Genomic DNA, 20,597 nt, shown 5'->3' with positions numbered 1-20,597 from the left:
AGTTTTTCAATGTATAATCTCTCTGAAAACTTATCCTCGTTGTTGGTACATTTAAGAAGAATAATTAGCTTCTGTCTACAGTAAAACATGTCACTATTAAGAACGTTGACAACACGTATCGCACACACATCACAAACATGTTGAATACAAATCAACGAATTTCGGTGATAGAGATTCAGTGCTTCAAAAGACTATCCAACATTTGTCCGAGGTCCGTCATCTACTTCCGGTCTCTGACGTGTCTCCAACATGTTTGTGATATGCATGCAATAAGTTGTCTACTTGTTTATGATATGTATGCAGTAAGTTGTCTACATTTTTATGACATGGTTTGCTATAGTGTTTCGCACTTGAGGTACACAACACAATTTGAGACAGAAACCACCAAACTCAAAGAGAGAGAGAGACAATCACAGACATTGATTTGATCTCAGAATGACCTCTGATGCAAGTTGCCGTGTTGGACAATCCACAGGACCTTCATTGATTGAATAACTTGACACCAAGCAAGAAGGCGCAACACAACAAAGCCACGAAACCTCTGAAGCTCATTCATCCAAGGAAGGATTCATCAAAGGTTCTTCATCAGTCGAACAGCGCATCAGCAATACAAATGAAGCTCTCTCATCTCTCTCTCTCAAATGATTCATCACCAGTCTCTCTCTCTTCTCTCTCTCTCTCTCTCTGTCTCTGTCGCTCCCGAAATAGATTCTCCCTTCCGACGCTTCATTACATTTGTCGTTCATTAAAGGCCATATTGTCATTCAACAAAGATGGAATTACTGGCTTTGATAAAGGATGACTGATTTGCAGTATGGGATGATGCAATTTGCAATACAGATGACGCAACCAGTCGTCACCGACATGGAATATCCGATTTTATCCTTCAAAGGGAATCTGTTGAGGATCTGATGAATGCTTCCTCCCAGGTGGCAAAATTACCTCGTCGAGGCCATTCTTTTATTCTTCACTTCATCATAATGTGATGGAACAGAATCCAAAGAAGCTCTCAGCTTCTCTTTTCTTCTTCCTTTTCTTCTCTCTCCCAAGTTACGGCTGCGATCCAAAGCTGTCAACTGAACATCAGAGAGAGAGACAGAGAGAGAGAGAGAGAGAGAGAGGAGAGAGAGAGAGACGTGGTCTCCCCTAAGAGAGAGAGCTTTCCGGAAGGACAGTTGCAGGAGAGACTCAAGACCAGCCATCAGATGTTGCAATTTACAGTGAGAGAAGAGCACTTTCAATCACCTCGAAACAAAATGAAGGTGCTGGCCTGTCGCCGCAAAAATAACTGAGATTAGACTTATTTAGTCTCTCAAGAACTTAGTTTTTTCCAAGTCCAAAATTGGATTTCGGCAATCACAGTCGAATGGGGTCAGCCAGACATCCCCAAAAGCAGCAATTATCGTTCCAGCTCCTGATTGACCATTTTATATCTCACGTTAAGTGATGGATAATAAAGAAAAGCCCTAAGACGCTTTTGCATCTGAAGCCCAAGAATATTTATCTTCAATTGTTCTGAGCGTTTTCTTTGCCAGACGCCGCCTGACAATGCATACCTTAGACTAATTTAGAAGACGAGTTAGAAAAAGAAAGCAAATTGTAGCAATATATATATATACATATATATATATATATATATATATATATATATATATATATATCATATATATATATATATATATATATATGATTCATAAAAAGGGTCAAAATTCCATTTAACTCATTTCCCAATTTCCACTGACACAAAAACAAACACCCTATATGTTTTCTCTGCGCTGCGCAAAAAAGAAAAGAAAAAGGCCAATCAACGTTGTGCTTTGTGGACTTGTAATATGGTTTTTGCAGATTTCCTGAAACCTCGAAAAGAAAGAGTTGGTAAATAAAATCAATCACGAATCATGAATGTTTTTGTTGTTTGGTTCAATTGCAATGCAATTTCCATCATCCAAATATGATCGTTCAGAACGCTGCTTAGGCCAAGAGGAAATTTGAACGTTGAAATGACGTTAAAATTCACTACTATTGGAATTTGGTCACCCCTTCCACCCACCTACCACCCCACCCCACCCCACTTTATGAAAGTTGTTCATGGAATTATCTGCAACATATACAAATATATGAAAGTATATATATATATATATATATATATATATATATATATATATATATATATATATATATATATATATATATATATATATATATATATATATATATATATATTATATATACCCATAATACACACACACACACACAACACAGTATTATATATATATATTTATATATATATATATATATATATATATATAATATATATATATATATAATATATATATATATAAAATATATATATATATATATATATAGCTGATTATATTATAATATAGATTATAAGAGAGTGATGAGAGAGAGATAAATCTCTGAATGACATTACAGTAAACTCTCTCTCTCAAGAGGATCTCTCTCTCTCCCATTCCTGTTAAGATAGTTGCTCAGTTACACTGCCCAGCATTTTGACGTTTTATATTTCACCACTTCTAACCCCCATTCCTATTGGGGCTGAACTAGGACTTAAAGGGTATCAGGAGTGTCTCTATTCATCCCAGCGACCTCAGAAAACTATGGATTAGACTCAATATCTGTCATTTTTGACATTTTATTTTTCACCATTCTCACCCCACCTTCCTAACGAGGCTGAGCTTGGACTTGAAGGGCATGGGATTGGGAGTTTCTCTATTCATCTCATCGAACTTTTGAAAACAAATGGATTAGACTCAATATCTGTCATTTTGACATTTTTATTTTTCACCCTTCTCACCCCCACCTTCCTAAGAGGCTGAGCTTGGACATTGAAGGGCATCGGGAGTTTCACTATTCATCTCAGAGAACTTGAAAACTATGGATTAGACACTAATGTCTGTAGTTTTGGAGTTATTTTTACATTTCACCCCCTTCCACAGGATCGCCCTCTTTGGTGCCAATGATGTTTTACCACTACAGTGTTCTTTCCCAGATGGCTAGTCATATGTATACCAAGTGGGCGGTAAAATTGCCCAATGCGTTTAGAGAGTGGGAATGTGAATGAAATGGATACACACATACCCTGAAACATAATCCATTTATATATACTGCTATATATAGACCAATCAGAGGACACAATATATATGATATATATATATATCCTCATATAAATATATTTATTTATATATATGTATATATATATATATTTATATATATTTCAACAGTAATGACCATACCCAGTGCTATTAAACTGATTTTTGACAACCACCTGATCTTGTTGTTTTAGAAACAGAGCAAATGCCCTGCAGTCCGTCTTGATATACCTCAATTGCATTTTTATATCTGCTTTCATACACGTATTTGATTGTAGATACTGGAACTGTTTCCATACTCTAAGCACTCAGAAGGACGCCAAAGTCTTTCCCACGGAGAAGTTAAGTATGTCTCAGTTTAACCAGACCACTGAGCTGATTAACAGCTCTCCTAGGGCTGGCCCGAAGGATTAGATTTACTTTACGTGGCTAAGAACCAATGGGTTACCTAGCAACAAGGACCTACAACAGGTAAGAAATTGTGGAATCCGAACCACATTATAGCAAGAAATGAATTTCTATCACTCAGAAACAAATTCTCTTGTTCTTCACTGGCCGGTCGGAAGATTTGAACTGATCGCGACCAACAGAATCAAAGCTGAGAACGGAACCCCTCATTTAACAGCCTGAGGAAATGGAAGGAACAGCCAAAGGAGAGAGAGAGAGAGAGAGAGAGAGAGAGAGAGAGAGAGAGAGAGAGAGAGAGAGAGAGAGATTCTGACATTTTGGAACAGTACAGTATAAAACCACTGAAGAGGAAAACTCCCTTTTCACGCGGTGTTTTGTCTGAGAGAGAAAAAAGCTGACCAACTGTTTTAAGAAATCAAAATTAAAGTGAAATCTGTCAGGCAAATCAAATGAAGAGGATTAAATGAAGAGAGAGAGAGAGAGAGAGAGAGAGAGAGAGAGAGAGAGAGAGAGAGAGAGAGAGAGAGATATCTCATCATCATCACTGCTGATCAGAAAAGACCAAACTATAAATTCATTTAACTGGGGCGAGGGGAAGGATTTTCGAGCTAATTAATCCATTGAAAGGAAAACTCTTAATTACTTCTGATTCTCTGAAAGGAGAATTTAAGCACATTGTTGCTATCAGTACCCAATCAGAAAACAGTGTGATTTTTATTCATTTCCTGAATAAAAATAATTTATTTACAAGGCTACTCAAATATTCTTTTTATTTCAAATAAATTCAAAATTAATGACACTGGAAATTCCGTTTAATTACTTTAGACAGAGTTCGTGATTAGGGGTTCTATCTCTAGGCACCTCGTACTTCTTACTGAAGTCCCAGCCTTCGAATGAGAGCACCTTTGCACCATTACATCTTTTGGAGTCCTCTTGCGTAACTATGTGCCTTAATCGTCCACACGGGGGAAGACGCTTCTCTTCTCTAATTCTGAAGAAGAAGAAGAAGAAGAAGAAGAAGAAGAAGAAGAAGAAGAAGAAGAAGAAGAAGAAGAAGGCAGTAGGCTAGGCAGACAGACAGACAGACGAATGACAAAGCCGTAACATAATTCCCAGGAACAAACGAGTTACAAAAAAGGAGCAAGCAAGGAGCTTTTGAAACAAGTGTCAAATGGTTCATTGAAAGCCTCTCTCTCTCTCTCTCTCTCTCTCTCTCTCTCTCTCTCTCTCTCTCTCTCTCTCTCTCTCTCTCCTATTATAAGCGAGCGTCAATATTCAACAACGCTGCCTGGAGACTGACAATGTTTTACAGTGACTGAAACGAGACTGCTCATTTTAACAGCCTTGAACAATAGTATATAATGGTATAAAAAGAAGAAGAAGAAGAAGAAGAAGAAGAAGAAGAAGAAGAAGAAGAAGAAGAAGAAGAAGAAGAAGAGGAGGAGGGGAGGAGGAGGATGGGGAACGGAAAGGAGAGAAGAAATCCATGCATAGGGGATGAAGAGGCCTCTCGCGTTCCTTCATGATGAAAAAGAACAAAAGCGTCATGAATAACTAGGGAGGTTCTGAGAGAGTTCAGGTACACAGAAAAAAAAACGCTGTCCAGCCTAGTCTTCTGCCAGGAAAGGGGCATTAAAAAAAAAGCCTTGCGTGTGGATGGATAAAAGGGCTTTGGTATTTTTTTTTAATGAATTCGAGAGCAGAGCCTGAGACAAACTGAAGAGGAAGGACAGAGACTGAAGGAAGTAACAGGAAAAATGAACGATATGAACTGAATGTCTGTGATATCTTCGTTCTGCTGAGATTCTCAATTTCATTTCGATCTGTTGCCTGAAATATTCGATTCCTTAAAACAAACTGAATAGAATTGCGATGAAATATTCGTCCCTCCATCTGAATTGACAGTTACTTAATAGATATAAAGATTTGTATCAATACTTGACGCTAACCGGAGATATGACAGAGGAAGATGTGGAAGATACAATGAGAAAGATGCAAGTGATAAAAAAGAAAGGAAAAAAATATGACATAATCAACAGCAAGCTCACATCATATACAGAATAAGAAAAGCGAGAATAGGAGACAAATATAAAACTAAACAACGAAATCATGAAAATAATCAAAGAAAGAAAAAATGCAGGTCTCTGAAGACCAACTAGAGCTTGGTTTTATCTGGAAAATTTCTCGATCAGACACGTCAATCAAATGTCTGTCACTGGAACATTCGCAAAGAATTCAGAGAGTATATTCAGAATATTTGAGAGAGAGAGAGAGAGAGAGAGAGAGAGAGAGAGAGAGAGAGAGAGAGAGAGAGAGAGAGAGAGAGGCTATAAGAAAAGGAAATAAATAAATCAATAAGACGGAACAGGAAAGAAAACCGATACGCCTGAAGAAATTCCGGGGAGAGAGCAGGAATGAATTTGCTCCTCACTTAAACACTTGGAGGTCAGAAGCTGCCTTCTTTCTGAGGAGTTAAGCAAGGTCTATTTTCTCTTCCTCTGTAACAAGATTAGACTGAAATTTATTCCTTAACTTAAGGGATGACTTCGTTGATTTTCCTCCCAATTTCTGGATGAGAACATTGGTTATCTTCTCCCTCCAAGGACGAGTACTCTAGAGCGTTCCCCAGCACTTGCGGAATCTCCCCCACTACCTAGAGAATTTTCCGTACCAACTGGGAATTTTCCCACAACCTGAGGAATTTTCCCCACCACATACTGGAAATTTAACCGACCTCAGTAATTTCCCCCAACACCAAAATAACTTTCCCCACCACCTACGGACTACTCCCCATCACCTGAGGAGTTTTCACCAATACCTGTGGAATTTGTCCCACCACACAGGAGAATTAGCCCTACCACCTAAGGAATTTACCCCTTCACCTAAGGAAATGTCTCCTCCACCTGGGGAATTCAGTGCCAATCCTAACGCATTCTTTTGCAGCGTGACCCAAAAATCAGCTGCTGCTGTAGAAGGTTCCCCCGAAGCCAGGGACGAAAGGCAACGTTGGTTCCAGAGTTTTGGGGAAATAATGTGACGCCAATCGAGCAGGACCTATTTTGGCACCGCGCGACATCCGTTACCCAGAATCTTTGTGACCTGGGACGGTCAAAAGATGATAACAATTGGGAATATTATGAACTGACCCCATTTCTAAAATCTGAGAACAATTGACACATTGTAGTGTCTGGAAGTATGTTCCTGGAACATCTCAACCCTTTGCCATCATGATTCTGGGAAGGGGGTCTGGGTACTGGCAACACAATGTCATTTGCCCCTGACCTGGCACCTGACCCCTTTCATGTCGGAAGAGAATGATTCCCGAATTTCGTTCTATTTCCATTTCCGTTTATTCTGAAAGGGTTTCAGCTTTGCACCAAGTGTTTGGGGGACCAGAAAATTGTCCCCGAACTTTTATTTCAGATCTGTTATTGTTGTTCTTCCTATTTCATTCGTGATTTTATTATATATTTTCAGTTTAATATCAGCGAACAAACGTTGCGTTTAATCATACACCACACTCGCGTTTTGTTTGGTTACGTTTGACACTTGACGAAACGAACACCCCATGACAATAATGTCACCCTCTCTCTCTCTCTCTCTCTCTCTCTCTCTCTCTCTCTCTCTCTCTCTCTCTCTCTCTCTTTTACAAAATCAGTGGAGTGTAAACATTTCAATTGGTCTATCAGTTTTAATTACAGATTTCAATATGATTTTATTGTCTTGCGTTTAGGTATTTTATGCATTTATGAGGCTGCGTAGCATATTAATATTCATATTGTGTTAATGTGCTTTCATGTTTCTGCTTAATGAAGAGTTGTAAAACAGATATAAAAAGACACAAGGACCAGGTTATATACAAAAACACGGAATGGATTTAAACACACAAAAGGAAAAATATCCATGAAACATATTTTTTTGCTAATCATAAATTCTTGATCTCTCTGAAAGTTGGTACATGCCAATATTGGGATCACAAATAGAACAGTGCATTAGCTAAGTTTTCCTCAAATTCAAGATTCAACACAAAGAGATGTTACCCGATATCTATTCCCTTGCTATCACTTGAGAGGGAGAAAGAGAGAGAGAGAGAGAGAGAGAGAGAGAATGCTCTCACTAATTCACTATAAACAAAATTCCATACATAAATCTAACATCATCCCCAACACCAAAGCAGAGGAACGGGCAAAGGACCTTATGAATCTGAAGCAGTGGGTCAATGGGTCGCAATGAGACCAGAAATAGCAAATAATAGTACAAACCAAAACACGAAACGTGCAAGGCTCACAATACCTTATCAAGACGACCAACCCTAAAAGCTGAAGGTCCCTTTAAAGAAACGATGAGTCCTAGATAATGATAAAGTTTCTCGCTCTCATCAAGAGATAAACAGAAACAAAGTGGATGTCTTCTCTTGAGAGAAAGGGGAACAAAGGGTCTGGTGTCACTTGGTGCCAAAATGGAGACAGAAAAGGGAGAGGGAAGGGTTTATAATCACAAGCAGTTACCTCACAAGAGAAGGGACAGAGGGAGTGTCGTGGTGACAGGTTCCACTAACAGGAGATTAATGATGCAACCCGGATTTGAAAATCCCTAATTAATCCCACAATATATGCACCGACTACAGCTTCCTTCAGGAATTTATTGTGGAAATAATGACTTCAGTAAAGAATCTACTAAAATATTAATGATTCTGACATGATAGATTTTTTTTAGAGCAAGAATGGGGAAAGGTGCTTGTGACTCAACAGGTGGGTTAATTACGACGCCACGTGATTTGCTGCACTTGGGATGTTTATTTGGGGAGAGGGAGCTGACGATATACGTGGGAACTTTTAACTCTCTCTCTCTCTCTCTCTCTCTCTCTCTCTCTCTCTCTCTCTCCTTTATAACTTTATAAGCTATTAATTTCAAAGAACTGGCTATACTTTTGAAATGTGGAATCATGCAAAATGATATTTTAATATGAGAATCTTGATGCTGTATATGTGTGTGTATATATACCTAGAAATCTAATAGTACTGAAATAAACAGTCCCAAAACACGAACGTTTACCAAACTGACAAGTGAAAAATCAATTCTCAAAAAGCTTAACAAAAAAATGTTTTTAAAAAAAAGAAAAATAAAAAAATTGAGCAAAAAAAAATAATAGTACGTTGAAAGAGAAAATCCTTCAGGAATAATGAACGCAGACCAAAGAAGAAGAAGAAGAAGAGGAAGAAGAAGAAGAAGAAGAAGAAGAATAAGAAGAAAAATCGCCTTTCATGCAAATAACGTGCGAATATTCTTCCCTCTCAGGAATTTATTTGTACAAAACCCCAACATCGGACCCAACGGAGATTTTCCATAAATGTAAAGAGAGGGGTGATGGGTAGGTGGAGGGGTGGGGGTTAAAGATGGTAAAAGGTAGGGGAGGGGGGGGTTCTCTTCAAACTGTGAAAGGAAGTCATTTGACGTGGTCTGGCTAAAGGATGGAAAGTGAGGGATTGTGGAAAAGGAAGAGAGAGAGAGTGGAGAGAGAGAGAGAGAGAGAGAGAGAGAGAGAGAGGAATGGTGTTTTGGATCCCAATTTGACGTGGCTTTTGAGTAGACAAGATGTTAGTTTCTTTTGAGTGAATAATGCATGGGTGCCATGAGAGAGAGAGAGAGAGAGAGAGAGAGAGAGAGAGAGAGAGAGAGAGAGAGAGAGAGAGAGAGAGGGATATTCCCGAGGCAGCGTGAATCTGGGGTGCACGAACACGTGTTGGTATAAGACCAACGTACCTAAAACAAACGCATCAACGCATTCAGAAAATCTTCCTAACAAAATTTTATTCAACAGGTTAAGTGAGTTAGAGGGATGATTATATATATTATATATATATATATATATATATATATATATATATATATATATATATATATATATATATATATACATATATGTGTGTGTGTGTGTGTGAGTGTGTGTTTTGATGAATGAGTTTTTATCTTTTATTTCATCAAAAGCGACCCTCATTTTCCGCATGCTTCCACGAATTTAGTGTAAGTATCCAGAATGTGCTGGCCTCTCTCTCTCTCTCTCTCTCTCTCTCTCTCTCTCTCTCTCTCTCTCTCTCTCTCTCAGAGGATGAATCATGCATTACCTTTTAATATCCGCTCACTAATGAGATTTTAATTGCCACCAAAAATGACTTTCTTGCACTATCTTTGCCACCAAAATGACTTTCTTGCAATCTTTGAAGTTCCGCGCTCTCTCAGAATAAATCCTTCCTCGTTGAAGTATAAAAGTGGAAACGAAAGTGGAGAGAAGAAGAAAATCAGTTTCGTGATTAGCGAAGGATAATTATAGGAACACACTCCTTCAGTTCTTTGTTCGGTTCCTTGTTCACCTACTTCTGTTTCAAAATACAGTATTATTATAATAATAATAATAATAATAATAATAATAATAATAATAATAATAATAATAATAATAATAATAATAAAGCAGAGTATCATGTAAATCTAGGGAGTCTTCCTACAAAAGACTTCAATAAATAATCATCTTGATGACCTTCATAATTATACAGTCTACTGGTCCCATCCACCAGTTCTGAGCATCTCAGTTGCCACAGTGACCTCTTCATTTCTCTATCCCCTAATATTTTGGAAAGGCTTTCCACTGGAAGCCTTGAAACCCTAAAGGAAATGAATGAAGACATTTTATTCCCAGGTAGGGTCTGAACACACCCTGGGTAGGAGACTGAGGTTAGCATCCCATTACACCACCAAAAATATCTTTCATTTTATAAGGATCTGATCTCCATTCATGAAAATCTACAAATGTTATGACTACTCTGTACCAAGTAAAGTGAGTTTCGATGACAAAGTAAGCGCGACAGACACAGACAGATTGACAAACGAAGTGGGATGATTGAAAGACCTCCTCTGAAAAGAGCAATCGAAGAAGCCACTCTACCAGACTCCCTGACTCCCAGACTCCATCGCTCCGAAGTCATTAACTAGATACATTTTTACATTTCAGAAGAATGCACATTAACCAGACACTCTCCACTTTAAAAGAGCGAACTGTTTCCACGCAATTGTTTTAAAATGGACACACTAGCCGCGTTACGAACGACATGAAGTACCTTCCTGAAATTAAGAGAATGACACCATGTACATCATCCTTGGTGATTAAAGTCTTGAAAAATACAAGGACAAAGAACTTACATAGAAAACAATAAAGCCAAGTGATGTGGCAATAAAGATGACAAGAATTTAATGTTACAATGTCTCGAAAGAAGGGGGGGCTGGTCCCCGATTTTATGTCACTTGAAGCGTCCATAAGCCTAAAACGAGCTGAGAGAATAAAAATGTTCAAGGAGAAATACTGAGTGAATGTGACTCGGGAAAGAGTTTGTAATTTAGGCGAGTCATTCACACATGACAAGTGAAAAGATCAAAAGAAATGAACTATAACACCACTCCAGATGGGGAAAAAAGTCTGTGAGAAAACTGCTTTTACTTTTAAAAATGGCACACAGTCAGAGAAGAAAGCTGGAGATAATTTTCTCCAATATGAGGCGGCAATCTACAAAGAAGAACTTTGAAGTTAAGAAGGTTCTTCAAATGAACTGACCAGAAATGAACAAAATTGATAATATCGAGATCTAGTTTCTTGGTAAAAGTCAGTAGTTAGTTCCTGAACTGTAAAACCCCATAAATCAATATTTCCAGCAAAGGGAAAAATGCTAACAAAATATTCATTAAATCAGAGGTGCCCTTAAATCTTTAAATTTAAGGATTGTGTCAAGAAATATTTGCAGTTTGGTAATGTCAAACCTTTCTTCACCATCATCATAAGATAATGAGATCACAGTGACGAAGATAATGACTTTCGTATTTTCATCAATAAAAACAGCTAAGCTTCTGAGCTTTCTCTGTAATTATGTGAAGATGACATATCCTCTGGAAGTTTCTCTAAAACAGTTATTTTACACCGAGATGATGTGGTAATGCCTCCAGGTAAACAAACTTTAACAAAGAAACTTTACTCTATTTTTTGTAAATATACGACTGCATTTCGAAAGTTCCTGTTGTTGTGCAAAACTTTGTGGAGAATCAAAGACTTCAAAGTCTCAATTATATGTCAAGAATATGTTTAACAATTGGCTGGTATCTCGAAAAATATCAGGTGCAAGTATTCCTGATCAAATTATCTGCCTGTTTCTGTTCCTATAGGCCAGAAGATTATACATTATGCTTAGCTGCTTATAACCTTCAGTGTTCTTGTAGAGAGAGAGAGAGAGAGAGAGAGAGAGAGAGAGAGAGAGAGAGAGAGAGAGAGAGAGAGAGAGAGAGAGAGCTTAAGCCTTAAATGGGGGAGTAGGCACCGCCCTGCCTTTCCATATCATTTTATTAGAGAGAGAGAGAGAGAGAATCTCGGCAGCTAAGGACAGAGGACATCCTTCAAAATGCCTCAAGATATGGCCTTATTTATGACCTTTCTGCTTCCTACTGTAATGGTGATTAAAGGCCCCCCGTGAGGAGAAGAGCAATCCATCATGACACTCCCTACCCACTCCAACACTCCACCACAACTCTCCCCAACTTCAGAACTGTGTTCCCTCCCCCAACTCCAACACTCCCAAGGACAAGGACACAGACCCGAGGATCAGTTATTGCAAAACTTGGTTTCACGGACGGAGACATCGTGTTGCACGACAGTCCTTCTATGACACTCCACTTCGGTGCCATTTCGGGGTACAAGAGATGACCCTTGAGGCTAGGGACTAGGGACGCATGAGTCTAAGCCCCTGAGGGGAAAGGGCATCGCCAGGGAAAAGCTCCCGATGAGATGAAACTGTTAAACGACTCAGGAATTAAAAGTAGCTTGTAATGGTGTTTCTTTTTGTAGCTTTCCAGGAGATTACACTGCACTTACTTCTATTTCTCTGGTTAATTGCTCTCTCTCTCTCTCTCTCTCTCTCTCTCTCTCTCTCTCTCTCTCTCTCTCTCTCTCTCTCTCTCTCTATAACACAAGGAAGATGAAGGCAGTAGTACGAAGGAATAGAGATAGAGGCAGAGTGAAAACTAATAATTGGAGAGAAAAAAAAATACAAGAGAGACGCCAAAAGCCTTTTGCATTTCCCACAAGACTCAAGAGAAGGCAGCACAGTTTCTCAAGTCTCTAAACACTTAGAACTGACTTGTAATTGACGCCCAAGGCAAGGAAAATGCAAAAAGGAAATGAAGTAATTGGGGAAAAGTACTTATAGGAGCTAATTAGATGTTGCCACGTGAGACAGAGAGGCACCACCCTGCCTTTCCAAGACAAACTTTTTTCTTTGAGAGAGAGAGAGAGAGAGAGAGAGAGAGAGAGAGAGAGAGAGAGAGAGAGAGAGAGAGAGAGAGAGAGAGAACTTAAAAGCTAAATGAGAGAGAAAGCACCAGGGTGCCTTCCCAAAATAAAATATAAAACTTTCCTCCTTCGAAAGGGAAAGTTAGGAAGACTTCGAGGAGAGAGAGAGAGAGAGAGAGAGAGAGAGAGAGAGAGAGAGAGAGAGAGAGAGAGAGAGAGAGGAGGAGGAAGTCAAGTTTAACAAAGTTCCGAGACAAAGAAGAAAGTCAGGAATTCAAAGGGTGACAGATAATGCAATAGACAATAAAGCAGTGACAAAAATAAACCCAATGATCTCACCATGAAGAACTGGTGGGACTGCCCCCTTACGAACTTTCCCCCGTGGGCTTGCCAGCTCTGACCTAATTTACCCACCTGGCAATATACTAACAACCTCTAACCCCGCCGCCCCACCCCCATAGACGTCCTGTAGGGGGTCACAGCATCCAAATTAATCCATTTATCTGTCTGTACGTTTGTCTGTCTTTCTGCCTGAAGACTTATAAACGTCCTCCCCACTAAGCAAGAGAAAGTTTTGTTTTCAAAATCTATCCCAATAATTCTCTATTGCTTGATGTCCCAAGTATTACAAAATTGAATTAGATCTTTAATATTATCATTTAAAAATTGCTTCTATAATCTAAGAGTTATCTAAGTGAAAAAGACTATAAATAGGATATTAACCTTAATTAATTTATAGTCTTCTTAAACACCGAATTCCGCACTTTGAAATCCCCTGAAATGTAGCATCATCATAAGACGTTTTCCACTTGCTCCGTTCATGCCGGTTGACAGCTTAGATGAAAGATGGTTGAATAATAGGCTGCTGATACCTTTGCTTAGTGAAAAATAATAATACTAATACCATGCTTGCGTCGAGTCTTAACACTCTGGTGCAAGCTGCAATGAGTCACATCGAGTCCTGAAAAGGAGAGAAGCACTGAATCAAGTATTATAGGGTGTTGGGGTTCTGTACCTTGAAACAGGCCAATAATTTACTCGATTTCAGTGAAACGGCTATTAGGGGTCACTCAGTCTCGAGATGATGAAGGAATTATTTACCTTCCTACTGAAGTTCTGAGCAGAATGTCGACGACAACAGAATATCCCAAATATTATCGCTACTCTTGAGCAAGCATTCATTCGGAGCAACCTAGACGCTATCTACTACCATGGCAAGGAATGGCCACACACGAAAATATTATACAGTGGAAGAAAAACAAGTGAATAAAAGGGGTAGGAGAAAGGTTAAAAAAGGGGAAAAGTAGTCTAGATTAAACATTTCCTTTATTCTTATCTTTCATGAACCACGAGTCCTTCTCCTGGAGCCTTCGTACTGAAAGCATAAAAGTTCTCTTTCTCATGAACAGGATCTCGGAAGCGAAAACCCGGAACATAAGTATTCGTTCACAAAATACTGCTTCTTTTCTCGTTTTTATTTTTTTTTTATTTTTTGCTCTGTCATCAGCCGCAGGGCGAATTGCTGAATTCCGAGGAGTTCATAAGCAACGGAGTCCTCCTCACGAACAGACGAGGGTTATTTATAACTTATATAAAAGACAATTTCCAAAGGAAATATTATCCCATTCAAGGCCTCAATATCCGCCATTGCTAACCATTTTATTACAGTTTCTTAACAGAATCATTGTTCTCATTTCTGAACAGGAGGATTCCTTTTTATTAATTTCGAAAAGGAGGATTATTTTTCATTAATTTGGGAAGATATCTCTGAAGAAGAGAGAGAGAGAGAGAGAGAGAGAGAGAGAGAGAGAGAGAGAGAGAGAGAGAAGGCGAAGGAATTATGTACTTGAGGGCATAACAAACAACATCTGACCTGTAACTTTTTAAAATGCCAAAGGCTCCGATCGACAGGAAATGTGACGCAGGGCGGAAATGGGATCTATCTATCTATCTCTCTCTATCTCTCTCTCTCTCTCTTGCATAAAACAGGTGCGAGTAGCAACATGGGTCACAATGAGACGCTATTACCAGAGAAACCGGATTTTACTCGTAAATTCATAATGAATCACAAATCTCTCCTCTGAAGACAACGAACGCTTTTCCTCTCCCGAATATAATGGTGATAAAATTCTCCCTGTGATGAAAACCCACATCTCCTCTAGGGAATCCACACAAGTGCCTTTGGCACATCCTTGTCACAAGCGCCACCACCAGTGCCAAATACGGCACCTGATGAAAGATTTCGGGTGTCATAACTGACACGACATCTGACGGGAGGCCCCTTGGGATTATTGGCCTCAAGTCGAGAGGACCAAATGGAGATTGATGTTTTTACAAGGTGCTTGTCCTTTAGGGAATTTATCGAGGTTTTGAGAGAGAGAGAGAGAGAGAGAGAGAGAGAGAGAGAGAGAGAGAGAGAGAGAGAGAGAGAGAGAGAGAGAGAGAGTTGTCTGTGTAATTTATCAAAGTCAGAGAGAGAGAGAGAGAGAGAGAGAATGAATCGTACAAGGCGTGGTTATCTGTTTGTTTAGAAAGCCACTGGAAAGTTGGTAACCTTTGCAGATTTCTAGTATCTTAGAGAGAGAGAGAGAGAGAGAGAGAGAGAGAGAGAGAGAGAGAGAGAGAGAGAGAGAGAGAGAGAGTACGTACACGAATAAGTTCTATGTTTACTAAGAAAACAGCTAAAAAATAAGAAACCTTTTCAGTGATTTTACAGTCAAAGCCAACAGGCAGACATACGAAAACGAAGCAAACAAACATAAAACAGAGTAAAACTGTTTACAATAACCAAATAATTTCTCCCCCACCTCTCCCCTTTCCCTTCCCCTTCCCCTTCCCTCCCCTCATTCCCTTTCCAAACGCCAAGCTTCGTCAGATCAAACATCCGAGGTCCTCCCTTCTCCCCTCAGGGAACTCCGACCTCTATGAGGAAGAATTCCCAAACCAACTTATTCTCAAGTCTTATCTTCAGACGTCATTCCACTCGAGGAATGTATCCTACACTCATTCCACGGATTCCGAAGGATTCTTTGGCCCATAGGAGGTTCCTATGGCCTTAAATCTTTAAATTACCTTTCGGGACTTTATTCTGGAGGTCGTTTCACGGGAGGAACTTTACACCTCACGAAATGGCGATGCTTTAAATAAGTCAACTTAAGTTTTCTAAAAATTCTTGCAATATTTTAGCGTTAACGATATCCTAAGATATCCTACGAATCCTTATCTCGTATTCTACACCACAGGATCTTCACTGACAACTCATCTGCGTGTATTAATGTGTAATTAAAAATGATCTTATTATCACTATCGATTTGCAATAAAATTATGCAAACTTTAAGGGCTGACATGGGTCTGACATGAGTCTCACACTGAAAGTTTAGTTTTATTTTATTTTAGTTGTCTTTGTCTTTTTTTATATTTCTGTATTACTGTATAGTTAATTCTCTAGTTCACAATTACCCTTTCTAACATGGGATACACTTGGCTCTTAATAATAATAATAATAATAATAATAATAATAATAATAATAATAATAATAATAATAATAATAATAATAATAAACACAAACATGTCCCAATTATCTGATAAACCCTGATTTTTTTTTTTTTTGCTTTAAAAAGCTGTTTCTTTCAACCTCATTCCTATCTCTACGAATCACATTCAATTTCCCTTTCCAAAATCGAAAGAAAACTCCCACTTTTATTTATCGTACGAAATTCCGAAGCGTCCGAGACAAACTGAGGCTCAAACTTCGGAAAGAAGAGAAGAAGAAAGAGCAGAAGAGAAACTCGTGAGGAATTCCTCCCGGAGGCAAAAGGAAACCGCCTCAGACTATCTGCAGAGTAAGAAGCCTCAAGGATAAAACTCCTTTTATTTTTTCTTCTTTGAACTTTGCGGATTTATGAGAATGGCCATCCTGAAGAAGAAGAAGAAGAAGAAGAAGAAGAAGAAGAAGAAGAAGAAGAAGAAGAAGAAGAGGAAGAAGCATTAGCGTCAACAGCTGTATTCCTCGAAGGACATTTTGAGACCTATGGAAGACACACTTTACTCAACAGATTCTACGGAAGGATGTACTTGGCCTATAACAAATTCTACGGAAAGACATATTAGGCCTATGACAGATTCTTTGGAGAGATGTATCAGACCTATGGGAGATTCTTGAGAAAGACATACTGTACAGGGCCTATGGCACTCTTTGTAAAATCATCAAATACAAGTCACAAGTTACACGAAGACAAGAAGGAATACGTTGGATTATATGAAAATAAAAGTATGCCTATGAACATTTCTAGAAAAAAAAGGCAGAACAACAAAAGAAAAATATCAAATTTGACCACAGACAAATTTCCTGGTCTAGAGGCCAACACTTATACACAAGGCTTCCCGACTCGAGCACTTTCCCTTTAGAGGCTCAAACTTTCTAGAAAGGGGTTTCCAGAAAGGGACTCGCGGTGGGGAAAGTTGGGCTTCATACGGTACATTATAGTGTCTCTCTCTCTCTCTCTCTCTCTCTCTCTCTCTCTCTCTCTCTCTCTCTCTCTCTCTCATAAAGAAAGTGGAGGAAAGTGGCCATAAAGCACGAGTCCAACACTATAAGCAAACCTGGGCACTCAGCCAATTGCTCGGTTTTTGTAGGAACTTTCCCCAGGAAAATATGGAGAAGAAGACGAAGAAGAAGAAGAAGAAGAAGAAGAAGAAGAAGAAGAAGAAGAAGAAGAAGAAGAAGAAGAAGAAGAAGAGGGTTCCTTAAGAGACTGGGGCCTTTAAAAAGTGGGAATATCCTTTCCAATGGATTCTCGAGTGAGCTCTCGGCTGTTCGTGTGGATATTATGCGTGAGAAGGACAGAACAGAACCAGTCGTCTGTATAAGAGAGGGAATGAGATGTGGACAGCTCTTCTGTGGAAGGAGCGGGAAATGCGAAATGAATGTTTGTGTTCAATCAAAATATAAATAAATAACTATATAGGTAAATATAAAAAAGAATGGCTGGCCTTATCTGTAAGGGGACCAGAGACCTAAATGATATAATTTAAAACTGAACTATGATGCAAGGGTTATCAAATCATTATTTGTATAGATGTTCAATGGTTATCAAATCATTATTTGTATAGAGGTTTATATATATATATATATATATATATATATATATATATATATATATATATATATATATATATATATATATGTGTGTGTGTGTGTGTGTGTATCTATATATATATATATATATATATATATATATATATATATATATATATATATATATATATATATATATATATATATATATATATATATATATATAATGTATATGTATAGATAAATAGATAGATAGATAGATAGGCAATAACAACAAGGGAAGGCACAATGAAATCCGTCCATACTTCTTTCTCCAGAAGATGTATCAAAAACCTTTAATTTTTCCGAGAGCTGATCCTTTCAACCAGGGCCATTTAGAATAACTCAACTTCTAAAAAACTATCCCGCACCAAAACCCACAAACTATAAACATCAAAAAAAAAAAAACATTAATAAACACGAACCCAATAACCAAATCCAGACGGCCATCCGTCAAGCAGAATTAAACACAAGATTATCAGGCAAATGTATATCAAATCTTGGTCATCAATCGTGTTTGAAACGTGACCAGATACTAACGTTCTGTAAAATTGCATCTGGCGAAAGAATGGTTCATTTTTGTGGTTTAAACGAATGGTGCACGTTTAAAGGGAATGATGTCGATATTGAAATTAGCCTTGTGCAGTGGTTTTTATCAATGTTCAGCTCTAGTAAATATATATTGTGTATTGGGCAATTGGACTACATGAATGTCAAATAAACAACTGAAAACTATGATAAACATACATACATACATGCACACAATATATATATATATATATATATATATATATATATATATATATATATATATATATATATATATATATATATATATATATATATATATATATATATATATATATATATATATATGTGTGTGTGTGTGTGTGTGTGTGTGAGAGAGATCAATATTCTAAACCCTATATCCTTACCTCTTTTCGCAGTCTGAATCATATGCAAAAGCTCAACGTACCTGGAAATAAAAGAGAATATTGATTAGACAAAAAGCTATGGTATATATCAAATTTTAAGGATATCTGTTAAATGTTAAAGAGAGAGAGAGAGAGAGAGAGAGAGAGAGAGAGAGAGAGAGAGAGAGAGAGAGAGGCAAACCCTTTACTTTCTTAACAAGAGAGACAGAAAAGAAAAAAAATCTTCAGGAATAAAAAAAAGGCGAAAAACCAGATTTCTTACTGGACAACAGAGAGCTGATTTAAAAGTCCTACAAATTGCTTTTAAAATGGTCTTTTGAAATGAAGCCGAAAATAAAGAACTGTCTAACTTGGAAGAGATTTTTTTTTCTCTTTTCCGAACACCAATTTTCTTTTACTCTCTTATTTTTTTTTATTTTACTCTCCTTTTTCTCCTTTTCTTATATTTGCCTTTTATATTTTACCTTTAACATTTTGACATTCCCCTTTACGTCCTCCTTCTGCTTCGGTTAAACGAAGATGAAGAAGTGATATAGGAATCTACCTCAGTGAATCTGGGAGGAAATTCTGTCTTCACATCTCCTGTCCTGGGAAGGTTTCAGAGAGAGAGAGAGAGAGAGAGAGAGAGAGAGAGAGAGAGAGAGAGAGAGAGAGAGAGAGAGAGAGAGAGAGAGAGAGAGAGTGGTCCATGGATGATTCTTATGCTTAAATCAAGTGGTTTATTTAACGTTTTTCGAGTTAACCGTCATGTTCTTGGCCCTGTGTTCTCTTACACAATGCCTTTTCACAATTTATTATACCTGTAGGTACACAATTCCTTTTAATAATAATAATAATAATAATAATAATAATAATAATAATAATAATAATAATAATAATAATAATCTAAATCGAGTTCAACCAAACTCGAGGGTGACCAAACCGTAATTACCAGTCGAGGAAAAATTGTAATACTTAAGCCAAGCAGGAGGTAGGTCACTCTGGGTCATCCAAGGTTACCCTAGGTCACCGAGGCCATCTGAGGTCACCCTAGGTCACCCAAGGGTCACCCTACCTCATCCTAGGACACCTGAGGTCACCTGAGGTCACCATTATTAGCCGAGAGCCCAGACAATGAGAAGCGAACTTCGTGAGAGTTTCCCAACAAGTCGTTGAGAATTCCTTTCATCCGGCAGCGTCTGCTGTTCGCTGGTCCGGTAACCACATTAGCCCTGCAAGGCTCTGGCTGTTCATTCTTGTGTCGCCGTCTCTGGAATTAATTACTGCTTTTTCTTTTCTGGTTTCGCTGCTACTGCCGCTGATTGCTGCTGCTTTTTGCAACTTTGACTGATAGGTAGTAGTTCCTTGCTATTTTTTAGTTTGTAAATTCGTCGTTATTATCATGATGTTATTTTGGTATGTTATCTCTATTAATTTTTTGTCAACTTATATTTCATTTACTTGTAATCGTAAACAATATCTTGCTGTCATGAATTTTTTTATTAATATGTTTTTAGAATGGGAAAGGGAACAAACAAAGACAGAACAAGGACACAGCAAAAGAAAAACAATGACAAAGATTTGGATCTTTAAAAATTAATTTAAGAAACTGCAAATGCTAATTATGAAATACGTTATCTTAATTCTGAAGGTAAATAATTGCTAACAAGTTAGTCTGACATCTGGAAGGGCAAAAATACATCAATATATGGTAACTGACT

The 20,597-nt window shown here is 38.0% G+C and overlaps 1 protein-coding gene across 1 annotated transcript; it reads left to right on the top strand.

Annotated features, from left to right (window-relative positions):
- The first annotated feature begins 4,464 nt into the window (after positions 1 to 4,464).
- On the top strand, positions 4,465 to 17,613 carry LOC136829981 (parathymosin-like). The gene is made up of 3 exons (XM_067089158.1): positions 4,465 to 4,581; positions 16,753 to 16,848; positions 17,482 to 17,613. The coding sequence occupies exons 1-3, from the start codon at positions 4,465 to 4,467 to the stop codon at positions 17,611 to 17,613; spliced, it is 345 nt and encodes a 114-aa protein (XP_066945259.1).
- Positions 17,614 to 20,597: the final 2,984 nt, after the last annotated feature.

The sequence above is a fragment of the Macrobrachium rosenbergii genome, chromosome 45, assembly GCF_040412425.1.
Source record: "Macrobrachium rosenbergii isolate ZJJX-2024 chromosome 45, ASM4041242v1, whole genome shotgun sequence".
Taxonomy (NCBI): Eukaryota; Metazoa; Arthropoda; class Malacostraca; order Decapoda; family Palaemonidae; genus Macrobrachium; species Macrobrachium rosenbergii.
This window is presented reverse-complemented; position numbering and strand designations above follow the sequence as displayed.

What these genes read in the sequence shown, in the direction of transcription:
- LOC136829981 (XM_067089158.1), top strand. Translation starts at nt 4,465, where the DNA reads ATGTGCCTTAATCGTCCACACGGGGGAAGACGCTTCTCTTCTCTAATT. An exon ending in AGAAGAAGAAGAAGAAGGCA is followed by an intron (nt 4,582 to 16,752) that starts GTAGGCTAGGCA and finishes CGGATTTATGAG; the next exon opens with AATGGCCATCCTGAAGAAGA. An exon ending in AAGCATTAGCGTCAACAGCT is followed by an intron (nt 16,849 to 17,481) that starts GTATTCCTCGAA and finishes CGGTTTTTGTAG; the next exon opens with GAACTTTCCCCAGGAAAATA.